Source organism: Rutilus rutilus, assembly GCF_951802725.1.
Source record: "Rutilus rutilus genome assembly, chromosome: 1".
Taxonomy (NCBI): domain Eukaryota; kingdom Metazoa; phylum Chordata; class Actinopteri; order Cypriniformes; family Leuciscidae; genus Rutilus; species Rutilus rutilus.
In genome coordinates this window covers 5,800,808-5,819,193 of record NC_140209.1, presented here as the reverse complement: position 1 = coordinate 5,819,193, position 18,386 = coordinate 5,800,808, and the positions used below count along the sequence as shown (strand labels likewise).

Sequence of the window (18,386 nt, the reverse complement as noted above, 5' to 3'; positions counted from 1 at the left end):
CATTCCCATGTTTTTTTTCTTGGTCTTTTCAGAGGCTTTTTGGCCAAAGCTTCCAATAGTAAATGCACTCTTAAAAATAAATGTAGGGTGAATGCAGGCAAAGTGGGCCGTTTAGTTTGATTTACTGTGCTCAATAGGTTAACACTTTCAGAGCATGACAATGGCCTTTAAGTAAAGATACACTATTTCTTTAAATGATACAATGGTTTAGGTTGATGCAATATGACACTGGAGGGTGTGGCTAGATCTCAAGGGAGGACACCTTTATTGTTCAAGGTAGACATAACCTGTGACATAAGATTTTATTTTTGAAATTATAAGGTTTCTCGCTAAATGTCAACAAATGGGTATATTATTCTGACAGTTTGTTAGTATAGTTAACAGGGAATCAAAATGCAAAAAAAATGTCTTGGTTTTCTTGTAAGGTGTTTAAAGCTAGAATATGTAAGATTTTTGTAATAAAATAACCAAAAATCACTTGCAAAGTGTGATATATTTCCTGCAGTTGTGTACTTCCAGTATCCCAAAAGTTCCCAAAGATTTTTAATTTCAGAGAAATTCCCATTTTAAATTAAAGCTGCAAGCAGCATTTATCGGTGTTCAAGCATTTAAGGCCTTTAAGCACAAATGCATAAAAAGACATTAAGTTTTATTTGGCAACCATTTAACCACTGACATTATACATGGAAAAGACCATTTCCAGCCAATTTAACAAAGGAAATATATGGTTTTCAAAGCTTTTTTAACAGTTATAGCGCCACCTATGGCCCGATCTCCATAAAATTGTGCATGCTTGTTTACAATGTTATTTCACATATGCTCACCAATTTTCATTAAGTTCTGAGTTTTCGTTTAGGATTTATAGGCTTTCGAGTGAATTTTGCCACGCCCATTTTCTAAATGACCGTGTTATAGCCGTCCAAATGTAAAAGTCCAAAAGTTTTAGCACTTTGTGCTTGAACCCCTAATAATGGCTCTTTCTAATAGATATCTAATAGATTTAGTCAATCATAGCACAATGTCATAAAAACACTAACATCAGATGGAATTACAGAAACTGCATTATTGTATTCGTGTCAGGTCTGCCCTTATACAACAGACAGTATATTGTATTGATCATAGATTGTGTTTTGCTCTGCAGTTTCTTTTGAAGCCTCTCTACATTTTTGTTTTGTTAACATTTACATTTAGTTTCTGTCAACATAAAATAAATTAATATTTTCGTTTTAACCCTGGTACGTGTTTAAGGCGCTGGAGCAAAAGAACACAGGAACAAAGGTAGTTTAAATTGAAGAAAAATAGTACATTTATTCACAATATGATAACTCAAAGAAAGAGAGAGAGAGAGAGAGAGAGAGAGAGAGAGAAACAAAAATACCGTACACAGGGAGAAGGAACCTGAGCGGGGCTAAATCAAAGAAAGAAAACCCACAATATAACCATCTCCCCTTCCCAATAAGCTACTAATTCAAAAAGAAAAGATAAAAAAAAAAAAAAAAAACATCTTCAGCATTCAACATGCCCTACTTAAACTACTTAAAACTCAAAACATACAATGGTGGCACCCGCTCCTTACCTAATGGTTTTAGCAACGTGTTTCCCTAGAGATGTTGCAAAAAATGGAAGTCGCGTGACACACTTCCCTGGTCACTACTCCCTGGTCAGCTGTAAACCAATATAAAGAAAACATAAAGACTTCAAGTTTTTACATGCTTTGAAAAACAACAAATCACTGAGAGAAAACAAACTGTTGGTTAAAACAATTGAAAAGATTAAACAAAGAATCAACCCATTTAGGTGTAACCGTCGAAATGATGACTGACAGCCAACAGCACCGCCCTAAGACAGCCAACAGCACCGCCCTAGCTGAGAAAGAGAAAGTAAGATAAAAAAAAACAACATCCTCTGAGCACGTAACAGATAGTCATGTGCATTTGATCTACAGATGGTGGACAACCAGAATGCCTATTACCGCCACGCCAGCCGAAAATAAACCAGTTGCATTTCAAAGTCATCCCCGAAATGACCGCCAGGTGGCGCAAAGGGACATTGTGCAAAACAGCAGCAATTGCCGTATTTTAAAATGTAAGTGGGTTAAATATAAAACCCTGAGCCTAATAGGCATATTTTTCATATATATAAATTGGCCTATTAGGCTACAACAGAATAGAACCAAAGATAGAATCAATTTTAGAACTGAAAAAATAGAATCAAAAGTTAAAAATAGAGACGATATTAGGAGCAATGACGCTGAATATTTTTACTATTTTATTGAGGAATTAGATACGGTAGGCTAAATGAAGAGCTCTCGTGAGCGATACAATTGCATAGTAATTTATAGTGATTTCAAAAGCAGTCCTTAAAAAAAAAAAAAACATGGAGTAGTGTGGCATCATTTTTGAGAGATTACGCGGAACGCGTTTTAGTTAAGATCCTGGTTTCAATGCCCTTAATGTATATAGGCTAGGCTACTGCTTTAAAAAAATGTCACAACGCGTTTTGAGATTGTTTTGAATTAAACATTGAAGTTTAAAATGTAGTGTTTTGGCACACCAGGCCGAGTGGCGTTACGCATTGTTCAAAAATCAGGTTTTATTCGGGCATGTTGAATTGGCGTTAGAATTTTTTTTTAGATTTATTAGATTTAGATTTTAGATTTCGTTAGATTTATTTTCTCATAACAGCTAAAATAACTTAATATATGCCTTGTCTTAATATGACCTACTTAATATAGGCAATAGACATATAATAGCCTATATAATAAATTAGCAAAACTTGGCCACTAAATATTTAATTTTCAATTATTTTAATTATCACAATTAAAGTTTTAATTTTATTAAATTGAACAAGCGCAACAATCAGCATTTAATCAAATATTCTAAAAGATGTATTATTAATAATAATGTTATTTCAACATAATATTTCGTTTTTTCGACATAATATGTGTGCGTGCAACAAGCAAGATGTGCATTTGTAAATCCGGTGATGCGTGCATTGATTTTTATCAATAAACTAGTGTTTTCTGACAGTGTCGACTGCAAAGATAAAGTTGACGATCGCCATATTTGTAGTGAACGCACCTAGAGAGAAATGCACATAAAGACATAAGCAGAGAGTAGCCTTTTTCTTTTCGTTTTGAATTATTTTGTTTGAAGACATTTCAAGCTTTGTGTATTTGATGTATTTATCATGTCTGTGTGAGGCATACGCTGAGTTTCGTTAAGTTAGGAGGATGAGATGCGCTCCAGCTGACGTGCAATGCAAGTGACCACGCGGGCGCCTCCATGATTAGTGTCTGTTATATTTGCTTCTCTTACTTATTAAATCCAGGCAATTGGTTGATGAAAAATTGATTAAAATTAAGATACAATTTATAGAAAACGAAATTCACTTTAAAGAAAGGTTTTCTACTAAACAAAACTTAATGAAGTGGTCAAAATCATGTCTGACCCACTCCATATCCATCTCTCGATATAATGCATCCTATCTTACTCGTGCTGTTCACTTTTCATAGATGGAAAAAAAATAACATTATAATATTTTAACAAATATGATACTAAATGAGATTATTTAATGGCCCTTTGCTTTTTTACGTAGCCTATAAAGGACTCTTATAGCCGACTTTGTGTTAATTTAATTTGTAGAGGATTTTTTTTTACTCAAACATTAACACTGAAATAAATGAAACTAAATTATTGTACATTTTTTGGCACACCACGACGAGTGGCGCTATGCATTGTTCTAAAGCCAGGTTTTATTCTGGCATGTTGAATTAGTGTTCGACAAACGCGGCGGCGCGTTCATTTGAATGAAGAGCGCTTCTCGCTCACACACACTGGAACGTTAGGCCATGTCGCAACGAGTGAATCGTGGCCGAGTGGTTGAACTTACGTTACGATCATTTAGATGACACGGGTTCGAATCCCAAACTAATTTGGACTACTGATATTTTTATATTAGCCTATTAATTCATTTTATAGTCTATTGTTGATGCAGAGAGATTTGTCTAGTTTTAAAACATATTTTTTTGCTTACAGCCTATTTACAAAATAAAATCACCATGCATTTCCATTTTACACTAAGGAACAAATATCCAAAATATCCAGCGCGAGAGAGGCAAAGAAAAACGCTTGTTCTTAATTTATGTTGCTTTGAACTTTTTTCGTTTTGTACCGTTTTAATTTTTTAATTTAGCTGCAATTTCTTTGACAATAGAAATTTAAAATGTTGCAAGAATAAGATTCTGTGTTTCTTATTTTGCATCACAAAGGGAATAAACTCTATTGATGCAACCCTGTTTAAATAAATAAACTGTCCCGACACTTTATTCATACCTTGAAATGTGCGATGGGTTTTCATGTCATCATGTCATCTTCGTCCGCTTATCCAGGGCCGGGTCGCGGGGGCAGCAGTCTAAGCAGAGATGCCCAGACTCCCCTCTCCCTAGACACTTCCTCCAGCTCTTCCGGGGGAACACCGAGGCGTTCCCAGGCCAGCCGGGAGACATAGTCTCTCCAGCGTGTCCTAGGTCTTCCCCGGGGTCTCCTCCCAGTGGGACGCACCCGGAACACCTTCCCGGGAAGGCGTCCAGGAGGCATCCGGAACAGATGCCCGAAAGCATCTTTTGCAGCGATTTTTGTGTGATCATATCAGTGAACACCCCTGACCACTCGGTGAGTTTCACGTCTTTGTAAACGAAAGTTTAATGCGTTTTAGGAAGGATTGTCCCAGTGCACCTATACACCCATTCTAGAGGTTTTGGGGAAAGCAAAAGAAACCTAAAATTCTCGGGACAGCAGCGTCTGTCCAAAATTTAATCTTAACCGTTCTATTTCATCAGAAACGATCTGTAAACAGGGCTTTAAGTGTAAAATACCGAACTTGTCCTTTAAGCGAATATCATTTATTATCCTTATGAGCGCTGTCTCTGTGCTGTGGTGTGGTCGGAAACCAGATTGAAAATGATTCAAGTATCCATTCGAGCATAAGAATTTGTTCAGCTGACAACTTTTTCAATGGTCTTGCCTATGAAAGGAAGATTTGAGATCGGTCTATAGTTGCCTAATATGGTCTTATCCAGATTACTCTTTTTCAGGAGGGGCTTGACAACTGCAGTTTTCAGGGAGTTTGGAAAACTCCCAGAGAGAAGTGAGGCATTTACCACTTCAAGAAGATCTGCTTCTAAACTGTTTAACTCATAACACTCTACACACCATTCTTCCTTGGGCATGTCTCCTTTTAAATGTCAATTTGGGTTTCCCCCATCTTTGTTTCCTGAGCAGGAACTGGAGGTCCAGGTACCAGCTGCAAACCAATTAGTCCAGAGGTGCCGCCAGGCCTGGCGGAAAGCACGCACAGCCTTAGTGAAAGCATCGCAACGGCAGCAGAAACCAGTATACACTGTCCGTCAACTGCTAGATTCTCGTTGAGTCCGTGGAAGAGTCCAATACCTAATGGATTGGGAGGGTTATGGCCCAGAAGAGCGGTCTTGGGTGCCAGCTGGGGACATCTTAGATCCAGACCTTATCAGAGAGTTCCACCGTCTGGATTCCAACCGTAGCCAACGGAACGTCAGGAGCCGTTCCTGAGAGAGGGGCTCCTGTAAGACTCCTCCTGCAATGACTCTCCAAGCCACTAGGGAGAGCTGTCTGCTCCTTCCTGCAATTACTCTCCCTGCCACTAGATGGCACCACCTGCTGTGAACTCTTTAGACTGCTCATCAAGTTAGTGTGTTCCACCTGTATTTTGTCCCATTTAAGTTGGCAGTTTTCATTGAGCTGTGTTCAGTCTTGAGCCTACCATCTATGGACTTCCTGAGTCATAGAAGAGTTAAAGGGATAGTTCACTTTGAAATTAAATTTTGGTCTGTTTTAGCTTACCTCAAGGGCATCCAAGATGTAGGTGTCTTTTTTTCCGCAGTAGTTTCAATTTTGATATTTTTAGGTCAAACCGTTCTTGTCTCTCAGTCATATAATGCAGGTCTATGGTCACTGTCTCAAAGAGCCTGCACAGAGTCCAAATTAAAACAATTCCCCATCGTTGCCGCTTCCTATTGTGTGACGTGTGCGCAGACTGGTGCATAGATATATACACTAGATGTCACCTCTTTCCAATGAAATGCCGTAGCCAAGGCGGCATCTATTGTATATACTATGCACCAGTCTGCGCACACGTCATACGCCAGGAAGCGCCCGCGCCTTCAGATCACTTGGACGTGGCTGAGTACAAAAGATAAAAATGATATAAATACTGTTCGTTTTCTCACACAAACCGCTCGTTTCGTGTCTTAGGCCGTCAATGTGTACTTACGATGGGGAATTGTTTAATTTGGACGATGGGGAATTGTTTTAATTTGGACTCTGTGCATGCACTTTGAGACAGTGACCATAGACCTGCATTATATGACTGAGAGACAAGAACGGTTTGACCTAAAAATATCAAAATTGAAACTACTGCGGAAAAAAAGACACCTACATCTTGGATGCCCTTGAGGTAAGCTAAAACATACCAAAATTTTATTTCAATTTTTGTGTTTCAATTCACAATATAAACAGCTGTTTACCTTGACTTTAGCCTGTTAGGTTCAGAACATGGTGTTATCTGTTCTGACACACATTGTTAAAGCATCGGTAAATTTGGCAGTAAAAATCCATTGTTTTGGTCTTGTTTGAGCTTGTGTGTAAAAGAAGTTCAAGCATTTTAAATTTGTGTCAATTGTATGCATTTTGTGTTAAAGCAACGAGAAATGTGTTAATAGTATACACAGGCAAACAAAGGGAGCTAAATGAAACACAGGTGAACTTAATTAGTGACTAACAGACTATCATGGTTAACTTGTAGCTCAACATGAGTTCCTATAAGAGCAGCCAAAAGGAACATTCTCTCAACCCCAGGTCAGGACTGCACACGGATTAAGCGTTGTAGTATTTTTGTGACTGCAATATTCAGGCTCCACACGGATTGAGGACGACTTTTCAGCTGTACGGTAGTGCACCTTTGCTGTTTTAGGCTTGTTTTGTTTTGTTTTTTCTCCGTCAACTGACTTGATTTAGTACAACTAAAAAAAGTTTAGTTTAAGCAAAAGTATAGATATTGTCTTTTATTTTAGCTGTCCTTGTGAAAAATATCAGAATCAAAAAATCTTAACTTTATATTTAATATTGAATAACATGTAGGCTACAACAGATCAAATTAAGTGTACTTTAAAGCACAACAAAAAGATTTTTAAAACATAATGTACTTTAAAGAAAAACTCTTAGTTTGGCATTACTTTTTTTTTGTGTACATGTACTTAATGTCACTCCTGCCAGCAGAAGCCCTATCATGGCCACCAGAGGGCACTTCTCCCTAGACCTTTTCCATTTCCATGAACCTTTGCCTGGACTCATTTTAGTGTGATTACATCCACCTGTATGTCATTGGTTTGTATCATAGGAACTTTGGCTGGCAGGTGTGATGCTTATGAAAGTGTACATGTGTACACTTAAGTGGCTTTTTATAATTCATCAGTGTTATTATCTGCAAGTTTTTATTTATTATTATTATTATTATTATTATTATTATTATTGTTGTTGTTGTTGTTGAACTTTCAAGATACTACAGATACACATCCAATACCAATAAGCTAATTTTTTATTTTATTATTTTCACAAGGGTACATAGCAATTCAAGAGTTTTCTAGACCGCAACATGGTGTCGGCCCCCATCTGGTACACCTGGATTACACACGGCCCAGATGTGGGCCGGATCTGGTTGCTGTCTGGGTTCGTGTATGGTTTTTCCATTGCAAACTAATCTGGTTGTGCTATTTTTACCTAATGCAACTTCCATTCTCAAAGCTCCCTGCAACAAAGCTTTGACCTTTTATCAAAAATATTACGTTCTTAAACCAAATGGCATGATTTCACTGAATCCACTTTTCATTGTAGGCTTTAAAGATCAACATGGAGAAAATCATCCTAATATTCCCTCTGATATTGCTGGTGCTGCATATACAAGGAGGAGAGTTCCACAAACCTCCAGTTTGTTTGCCTGCCGAAGCTCCACAGCCGGAAGTCGTGGAGTTCGACAACACCATCTATGCCACTTGTGAAGTAACTCCCAGCCCCAATTTGCCACGTAACCAGCCAAAGATCTTTGGGCAAATCCTCTTCAAGCAGGTCTTCCCCAATGGAGATTTAGAAGTGAAAATCAACCTCCGTGGTTTGCCTGCCATCGATCGTCAAGAGCGTGCCATGCACATCCATCAGTATGGAGACCTCAGTCAAGGCAGCATCACTGTTGGTCCTCATTATAATCCAAACGGCGTTGACCACCCTCATCATCCTGGAGACCTGGGCAACTTTGCTTCCGAGAAAGGAGTTATAAGGCAGTTCCTGACGCTTCCAGACGCCAAGCTCTTTGGGCCTTATTCCATTCTGGGACGTGCGGTGGCGGTTCATGAGAAGGAGGATGATCTGGGAATGGGTTCAGATGAGGAGAGTAAACTCAGTGGGAATGCTGGACCGATAATTGCTCTCGGTGTGATTGGTATTACTACTCCAAGTCTGTGGCAGAAGACTGAAGTGCCCCCCAAGAAAATATGTGGAGGAAGGCACTGAGAGTCAAAGATGAGGGAGTCAGATATGGTGGAAGGGCAGATTCAAATGGGATAATCATGATTTTCCTTGTGTATTCTTTGTATGTGTCCTACATTAAAGTATATTTCATAACCTGAACATTCCCATGTTTTCTTTCTTGGTCTTTTCAGAGGCTTTTTGGCCAAAGCTTCCAATAGTAAATGCACTCTTAAAAATTAATGTAGGGTGAATGCAGGCAAAGTGGGCCGTTTAGTTTGATTTACTGTGCTCAATGGGTTAACACTTTCAGAGCATGACAATGGCCTTTAATTAAAGATACACTATTTCTTTAAATGATACAATGGTTTAGGTTGATGCAATATGACACTGGAGGGTGCGGCTAGATCTCAAGGGAGGACACCCTTATTGCTCAAGGTAGACATAACCTCTGACATAATATTTTAGTTTTGAAATTATAAGGTTTCTCGCTAAATGTCAACAAATGGGTATATTATTCTGACAGTTTGTTAGTACAGTTAACAGGGAATCAAAATGCAAAAAAAGTCTTGGTTTTCTTGTAAGGTGTTTAAAGCTAGAATATGTAAGATTTTTGTAATAAAATAACCAAAAATCACTTGCAAAGTGTGATATATTTCCTGCAGTTGTGTACTTCCAGTATCCCAAAAGTTCCCAAAGATTTTTAATTTCAGAGAAATTCCCATTTTAAATTAAAGCTGCAAGCAGCATTTATCGGTGTTCAAGCATTTAAGGCCTCTAAGCACAAATGCATAAAAAGACATTAAGTTTTATTTGGCAACCATTTAACCACTGACATCATACATGGAAAAGACCATTTCCAGCCAATTTAACAAAGGAAATATATGGTTTTCAAAGCTTTTTAACAGTTATAGTGCCACCTATGGTCCGATCTCCAAAAAATTGTGCATGCTTGTTTACAATGTTATTTCACATATGCTCACCAATTTTCGTTAAGTTCTGAGTTTTCGTTTAGGATTTATAGGCTTTCGAGTGAATTTTGCCACGCCCATTTTCTAAATGACCCTGTTGTAGCCGTCCAAATGTAAAAGTTCAAAAGTTTTAGCACTTTGTGCTTGAACCCCTAATAATGGCTCGTCCATGTTCACTTTCGTTCAAACATTATGGACCATGGCAAGCAGACTTTGGGACAAAAGGAGAACTAAAACGAGGATCAATATCGGCGTGGTGTTTTCGAGATGCCGTAAACTTCGACTTGACAGAGACGTCTTGCATGTATTTTATTAGACAGTTGAGCAAATGTACATAAAACTGTCATATAGCTCAACATGATGAAATGTTAGAATATGATCTGTATGTTATTCTAATGTTGATCTAGCTTACTGCTAGTCTCATACAGACAAACAAACGCATAGAATAACATTATAACTTTCAACACACTCAAATGCAGTTTAGTGTGATAGTGTAGACCAAGTGAAACAGCGCTGCGTTACCTCACAAGTTTAATTCACCAAATAAACTGACTTGTTAACCCTTTTCCACCAAGGCAGTGCTGGTGCTGGTTCAGAGCTAGAGCCTAGTTTCAAATGGGTTCTTTGTTTTTCGACACCCAAAGTACCAGCTCTGAACCAGGAAAAGTGGTTCTTAAGTAGCACCAAAACATTGCTGGTCTAGAAGTAAGAACCGCTTGCGTCAGGGGCTGGGGGCGGGGTTACCGTGACCAACAAGACGAACAGAAACTCGTGACCGCCATTTTTCAAACAGCAGCTAATCGAGCTAATAGCAGCTTGATTGTAATCTCCGTCTATGCAAGTTACGGCGAGCTGCACAGACACGTTGGATTCGCCGTGTTTGGATGCCGATGTAGGTTCGCAAAGCCATGAGCATCAATAACGCAACGACCTCCATTGTTGATGGAAGGCTTGTTCGAGATGCATCGTGCTTTGATGTCATGAGCCGATCGGTCTGCGAGAAGCCGAACCATTTCGAACAAGCCTGGGGTGCGTTTCCCGAAAGCATCGTTGGCCAACTATGGTCGCAAGTTCATCGCAATGTCCATTGAACTCTATTGGTAACGACGGAACTTGCGACCATAGTTGGCCAACGATGCTTTCGGGAAACGCACCCCTGGTGTGTTTGTGTTTGGCGCTGCCACGCTAGCGTTGCTGGGCAACATGAGATGTATACAGTGATCTTGTGGAAAGGCAAACCGGATCTTAGAGAGCTCGTCAGACGAACCAACTCCGGACTGGCAATACTGTAGCTCTGGCTCTGAACTGGCACCTGGTTCATGCTGGTGGAAAAGGGGTATTTGTGAGTATTAATTCAGCACTTGCGGGTAGATCGGTAGAATGAAATGTCCTTATTCCTTTATATCCGCGGGACTCGCATGTGGCTCTGATATCTGTCTCTCATTGGCAATGACGACAAGTTCCATAATTCCGCTTATGCGTCATCAACCTACACCTTTGTTATTGTAAGAGGTTAGCAAGCCTGGGGCCCGTTCTTCGTACGTTGCTTATTACATCCGAGATCAAATGACACATCCAAGATGATTTCATCGTGCTAATCATAATCCGGCTAATTGAGTTCTTCGAACACACTTGCCGGATAGGATTAGTATCGCTGGATTGAGTTATCTGAGATAACTGCGCGTTCACGCGCTGGCTTAAAAGGGGATATGTATCGATAGTGGAAACATTGATCAGCAACGCTGCCATTGGCTGCTCAGCGTGGCCAAAGAGCGCGCACAGTTTTTCTCATATTATATCTATGTTTTTTCTCCTCAGCAGAGCAAGAACTAATAGTCGAAGTTTATTCGGAATTTTAATGTTTTAATCAAAACGCCAGGAAACACCTCAAAGTCTGCAAAAGCCAGGAGAGAGGGCTGGCAAAAAGTAGCAGACAATTTAAATCCGTTAGAAGTGGCCATGTTAGATGTTTTTATCACTTATTAGCCTATATTTTTTGTATTTTAATAATTGCATAATTACTTTGTTCATTGTAATGTCAGAGTCACCACACTAGAATATGGGAACAAATAAAAGTGAAGTACAAAAATATTCTAATGGTAATTTTTAGTTATATTATAGTCTTTTATGAAAGGCACTGTTAAATAAATGGTTGTCTGTTTATAAAAGCAATCAAGAAAAAGGCTGAGAAAAAAAAAGATCTTAGTAGCCTACACTGTATTTTTGCTGCATTAAATTAAGGCCGTATAGTCATTTCAGCTGTTAAATCTTGAGCAATGATGAATTGCTTTGACTTGTGGAAGTAAAAACTGATAAACTTATGTTAATGTAAAAATATGTATTGAAGAAGAGTTCAAAAAGAGTTATTGATCACATTTTTCCCAAGTGTAGTTCATTGTAATGACATTGTGTTTTCCTCTTTTGTGCACTTCTACATGATACACCAACACTTGTTTACTTAAGTGGACATTTTCTAACTTTCCAAAGGAAAGAAAGTATAAGACTTTGAAATGTCCATTTGTTTCCATTGCACTGGACAGTGAATAAACCCTCTCAGATAACTGTCATATGGAGGAACTAGCCTACCTGCAAGTGCATAAAGAACTTTACTTAATATATACTTGTATGCTTTATGGCTGCAATATAAGTTTAAGGATTCCACATCTACAGAAAGGCCTACAGAAGAGTCTGCACAGACAGAGGACACATAGGCCTACAGGTGGGCAGTGGATAGACAACTTTTCCTTTTATTTGTTGCATGAGGCATGTGTCTAATATCTCTTGTTGCAGGCACTTGACCACTGGCTTTTCTTTACAAAGAACAATTGAAATAAAACTCAAGGAACTAAGCATATTTGTCTTTTATTAAACATTTAATGAAAAGTGTGTTTTTTTGGCAGTGTTGTGTAATATGGCACATGCAACAATGTCACAGGCCCTGTCAGGTGTGCAACCCTCAGACTTTTCAGACACTGAAATCTTCCCTTTAGTTAGCCAAAGTTCATTTCATTGTGTGTCCTTGTCCTGGCTAGAGCTGCATTGTAACTGGTTTGGGTCAGGGAATGGGGTCTTAAAACACCTGTCTGCAGGCAGGAACATGTCATAATCACCTATGAAGAAATGCAGTTATGTTAGGATCAGCATAAGTGTATGAAATACAGTGAGCTTGATATTTAATTGTGGAACTTTCCTTACCACTTTCAAATAATATGCATAAATGTGAATCTCTGAAAATTCTTAAGTCATACACAGATCCTGGCCATTTTGCTTTCACATTTGTGATATGGAAGATTTGTCAACTGCCTTTTTTTTATTTGATATAATATTATTAATCTGGAATATTAAGAATCACAATAGTAACTGGGCTGCACATTTACATTGTGAACCCCCTTTCTGTTCACATAATCCCCTTCATTGAGGCCTTGATGGCAGTCTAGCCTATAAGCCTGAGTGACATACTGTAATCAGCATGGTCATGATCGCATGATCTTCATAAAAAAAATATTTAAATAGTCTAATAAATAGTAGGCTATAGTCTAATAAAAAAAAAAAAAAAAAAAAGCTGCTTAAAAAAACTGATTTACATTGGGTCTTCAGTGGTTTGGAAATGCCAAAAAAAAAAAAAAAAAAAAAACTGTTTTTTAAACCTAAAAGCGGCAGGTAAACTCCGAATGACACGACAGACAGCACTTTCCATCAAGTTCTCCGCATCTCCAATAGTGTAAAGGAAAGAGCCACTCGCAAATAATCTTAGGGTACAGTTTGTGCTGTAGTTAAAGCCCGACTCCGACAAGTCGAAAATAAATGTGCGTTTCCAACAAATTAATAATGTAAACGACAATCTCATGAGTCACGAGGAAAAAAATATATATATCAGAAAGTGCACTATCGCGCTGCGCTGGACTTCCCGTATCATCTCCGTTTATGAGCCGCAGTCTAATCCTGTTTACATGAAATAAGCCTGCTCCCGAGCAGGTTTAAGATTGCGCACCTGTTGCTATGACAGCAAGTCCAGGATGAGCGTCGAAGAACCAAACAATCCAAGATCATGCCAAATCGTCAACAATCAAATCCAGCTAACTGAGTTAGCGACGTACGAAGAACGGGCCCCTGGTTAGTACCTGGATGGGAGACCTCCTGAGAAAACCAGGTTGCTGCTGGAAGAGGTGTTAGTGAGGCCAGCAGGGGGTGCTCACCCATGGTCTATGTGGGACCTAACGCTCCAGTGTAGTGATCGGGACACTATACTGTCAAAGAGCACCATCCTTCCAATGAGACGTGAAACCGAGGTCCTGACTCTCTGTGGTCATTAAAAATCCCAGGATGTCCTTCGAAAAAAGAGTAGGGGTGGCCAAATTTGCCCCTTGGCCTCTGTCCATCATGGCCTCCTAATTATCCCCATATACTGATTGGCTTCATCACTGTCTCCTCTCCACCAGTAAGCTGGTGTGTGGTGGGCGTTCTGGCCCAATATGGCTGCCGTCGCATCATCCAGGTGGATGCTGCACATTGGTGGTGGTTGAGGATATTCCCCCTTCCATGTAAAGCGCTTTGAGTACCCAGAAAAGCGCTATATAAATGTAACGAATTATTATTATTATTATTATTAAAATGTAGATGCAGAATATAACGCTTTAAAATATGGACACAATTTAAGTTCATCTACAGTGTTTAGAGAAAACAGACAGAAAAAAAGTTTTACAATATGGTTACCATTTAAAATGTTCCTCTTATTGAATTTTTGTTAGCCTATTTGTTGTTGCATGTGTTGTAGTTCCATTTGTAATATGTTGTAGAGTTCATTAAGATATCTGATATTCAAATTTCATACAATTTCATGTCAACACAACATGTTCTAGTTGTTTTGAACTTTACACATGCATTGAGTGAACTGATGAGTATTACTCATCATAGCCTATCTATGTGCTTTTGGGTCTGTTAAATATGCTGTGGAATATGTTTGTGTGATGTGTTAATAAATCATGTGTTTTTAAGATCCAGGATCATTTTTGATAAATTAGGGATGGGTCACATTACCTGAAAAGAAATTTGTCTGGAGTGCATGATCTCAAAATGTTTATTGGTATATACCTTGCAAATAACACATATCAACTGTATTCAAAATGAAATATTAAAGTCGGACCTTAAAGTTAACAAAAGTAATAAAAATAAATAAACATCTAGGTACTGTATCTATCTAAATGACAAGTGTCCCACCTTACCTGCATTCAATCTACTAAAAGGGGATTTTAACATCGATGCCATAGAAGAATCATTCCCTCAGAAATGTTTACTTCTGCCTTCAAAGACAAGTACAGTTTTTTCAGTACTTTTAACAACTTTCCTAAACTCTTAACGCACCAACACACCTACAACACACAATTGGCAAAACAGTTAATTTCATGCTCAAAATCACACACTGTAAACTAAACTCCAACACTAATTTTCTAATTACAATAATACACTATGCCTACCAAAACACTGCAAACATGTCTCAAAATCAAATCATTTTTCAAAACACTAACATATGTAACATAGCCGTCCAACAGGAAGATTTAGTCAATCATAGCACAATGTCATAAAAACACTAACATCAGATGGAATTACAGAAACTGCATTATTGTATACGTGTCAGGTCTGCCCTTATACAACAGACAGTATATTGTATTGATCATAGATTGTGTTTTGCACTGCAGTTTCTTTTGAAGCCTCTCTACATTTTTGTTTTGTTGGGTTTACTGTAGGTCTTTTGCTGCAGAAATTCAATAAAAAAAGACCCATCTCAGAGTGCTTTATAGAATGTACGGTTACCGTATACCATATGGTCATGCGATTGAAAGAAACTCAACACCTGAGTGTGTTTCCTAGATGGGAATCAGCTGTGATTTATATTATTGCATAATTGTTTCTCAGTAACAATAGGATAAAATACAGGGGATATATTTGTGTTTCAATTCACAATATAAACAGCTGTTTACCTTGACTTTAGCCTGTTAGGTTCAGAACATGGTGTTATCTGTTCTGACACACATTGTTAAAGCATCGGTAAATTTGGCAGTAAAAATCCATTGTTTGGGTCTTGTTTGAGCTTGTGTGTAAAAGAAGTTCAAGCATTTTAAATTTGTGTCAATTGTATGCATTTTGTGTTAAAGCAACGAGAAATGTGTTAATAGTATACACAGGCAAACAAAGGGAGCTAAATGAAACACAGGTGAACTTAATTAGTGACTAACAGACTATCATGGTTAACTTGTAGCTCAACATGAGTTCCTATAAGAGCAGCCAAAAGGAACATTCTCTCAACCCCAGGTCAGGACTGCACACGGATTAAGCGTTGTAGTATTTTTGTGACTGCAATATTCAGGCTCCACACGGATTGAGGACGACTTTTCAGCTGTACGGTAGTGCACCTTTGCTGTTTTAGGCTTGTTTTGTTTTTTCTCCATTCCATTTTCTCCATCAACTGACTTGATTTAGTACAACTAAAAAAAGTTTAGTTTAAGCAAAAGTATAGATATTGTCTTTTATTTTACCTGTCCTTGTGAAAAATATCAGAATCAAAAAATCTTAACTTTATATTTAATATTGAATAACATGTAGGCTACAACAGATCAAATTAAGTGTACTTTAAAGCACAACAAAAAGATTTTTAAAACATAATGTACTTTAAAGAAAAACTCTTAGTTTGGCATTACTTTGTTTTGTTTTTTTTAAAGTGTACATGTACTTAATGTCACTCCTGCCAGCAGAAGCCCTATCATGGCCACCAGAGGGCACTTCTCCCTAGACCTTTTCCATTTCCATGAACCTTTGCCTGGACTCATTTTAGTGTGATTACATCCACCTGTATGTCATTGGTTTGTATCATAGGAACTTTGGCTGGCAGGTGTGACGCTTATGAAAGTGTACGTGTGTACACTTAAGTGGCTTTTTATAATTCATCAGTGTTCTTATCTGCAAGTTTTTATTTATTATTATTATTATTATTATTATTATGAGTATTATTGTACTTTCAAGATACTACAGGTACACATCCAATACCAATAAGCACATTTTTTATTTTATTATTTTCACAAGGGTACATAGCAATTCAAAAATTATAGTTTTCTAGACAGCAACATGGTGTCGGCCCCCATCTGGTACACCTGGATTACACACGGCCCAGATGTGTGCCGGATCTGGTTGCTGTCTGGGTTCTTGTATGGTTTTCCGTTGCAAACTAATCTGGTTGTGCTATTTTTACCTAATGCAACTTCCATTCTCAAAGCTCCCTGCAACAAAGCTTTGACCTTTTATCAAAAATATTACGTTCTTAAACCAAATGGCATGATTTCACTGAATCCACTTTTCATTGTAGGCTTTAAAGATCAACATGGAGAAAATCATCCTAATATTCCCTCTGATATTGCTGGTGCTGCATATACAAGGAGGAGAGTTCCACAAGGAGGAGTGTTTGCCTGCCGAAGCTCCACAGCCGGAAGTCGTGGAGTTTGACAACATAATCTATGCCACTTGTGAAGTAACTCCCAGCCCCAATTTGCCACGTAACCAGCCAAAGATCTTTGGGCAAATCCTCTTCAAGCAGGTCTTCCCCAATGGAGATTTAGAAGTGAAAATCAACCTCCGTGGTTTGCCTGCCATCGATCGTCAAGAGCGTGCCATGCACATCCATCAGTATGGAGACCTCAGTCAAGGCAGCATCACTGTTGGTCCTCATTATAATCCAAACGGCGTTGACCACCCTCATCATCCTGGAGACCTGGGCAACTTTGCTTCCGAGAAAGGAGTTATAAGGCAGTTCCTGACGCTTCCAGACGCCAAGCTCTTTGGGCCTTATTCCATTCTGGGACGTGCGGTGGCGGTTCATGAGAAGGAGGATGATCTGGGAATGGGTTCAGATGAGGAGAGTAAACTCAGTGGGAATGCTGGACCGATAATTGCTCTCGGCGTGATTGGTATTACTACTCCAAGTCTGTGGCAGAAGACTGAAGTGCCCCCCAAGAAAACATGTGGAGGAAGGCACTGAGAGTCAAAGATGAGGGAGTCGGATATGGTGGAAGGCCAGATTCAAGTGGGACAATCATGATTTTCCTTGTGTATTCTTTGTATGTGTCCTACATTAAAGTATATTTCATAACCTGAACATTCCCATGTTTTTTTTCTTGGTCTTTTCAGAGGCTTTTTGGCCAAAGCTTCCAATAGTAAATGCACTCTTAAAAATAAATGTAGGGTGAATGCAGGCAAAGTGGGCCGTTTAGTTTGATTTACTGTGCTCAATGGGTTAACACTTTCAGAGCATGACAATGGCCTTTAATTAAAGATACACTATTTCTTTAAATGATACAATGGTTTAGGTTGATGCAATATGACACTGGAGGGTGTGGCTAGATCTCAAGGGAGGACACCCTTATTGTTCAAGGTAGACATAACCTCTGACATAAGATTTTATTTTTGAAATTATAAGGTTTCTCGCTAAATGTCAACAAATGGGTATATTATTCTGACAGTTTGTTAGTACAGTTAACAGGGAATCAAAATGCAAAAAAAGTCTTTGTTTTCTTGTAAGGTGTTTAAAGCTAGAATATGTAAGATTTTTGTAATAAAATAACCAAAAATCACTTGCAAAGTGTGATATATTTCCTGCAGTTGTGTACTTCCAGTATCCCAAAAGTTCCCAAAGATTTTTAATTTCAGAGAAATTCCAATTTTAAATCAAAGCTGCAAGCAGCATTTATTGGGGTTCAAGCATTTAAGGCCTTTAAGCACAAATGCATAAAAAGACTAAGTTTTATTTGGCAACCATTTAACCACTGACGTCATACATGGAAAAGACCATTTCCAGCCAATTTAACAAAGGAAA

The 18,386-nt window shown here is 38.4% G+C and overlaps 1 protein-coding gene across 2 annotated transcripts; it reads left to right on the top strand.

Moving 5' to 3' along the window:
* The first annotated feature begins 6,786 nt into the window (after positions 1-6,786).
* On the top strand, positions 6,787-8,722 carry LOC311300294 (extracellular superoxide dismutase [Cu-Zn]-like). 2 transcript variants are annotated; one of them, XM_084424519.1, is made up of 2 exons: positions 6,787-6,980; positions 7,929-8,722. In XM_084424519.1, exon 2 carries the CDS (start codon positions 7,944-7,946, stop codon positions 8,598-8,600), a length of 657 nt encoding a protein of 218 aa, XP_084280645.1. In that variant the 5' UTR covers positions 6,787-6,980; positions 7,929-7,943; the 3' UTR covers positions 8,601-8,722. The 2 variants fall into 2 exon arrangements, with proteins under 2 accessions (XP_084280645.1, XP_084280646.1); XM_084424520.1 differs by having other exon boundaries at positions 6,787-6,985; positions 7,929-8,715.
* Positions 8,723-18,386: the final 9,664 nt, after the last annotated feature.

Excerpts from the sequence above, each read along its gene's own strand:
- LOC311300294 (XM_084424519.1), top strand. The coding sequence starts at position 7,944 with ATGGAGAAAATCATCCTAATATTCCCTCTGATATTGCTGGTGCTGCAT.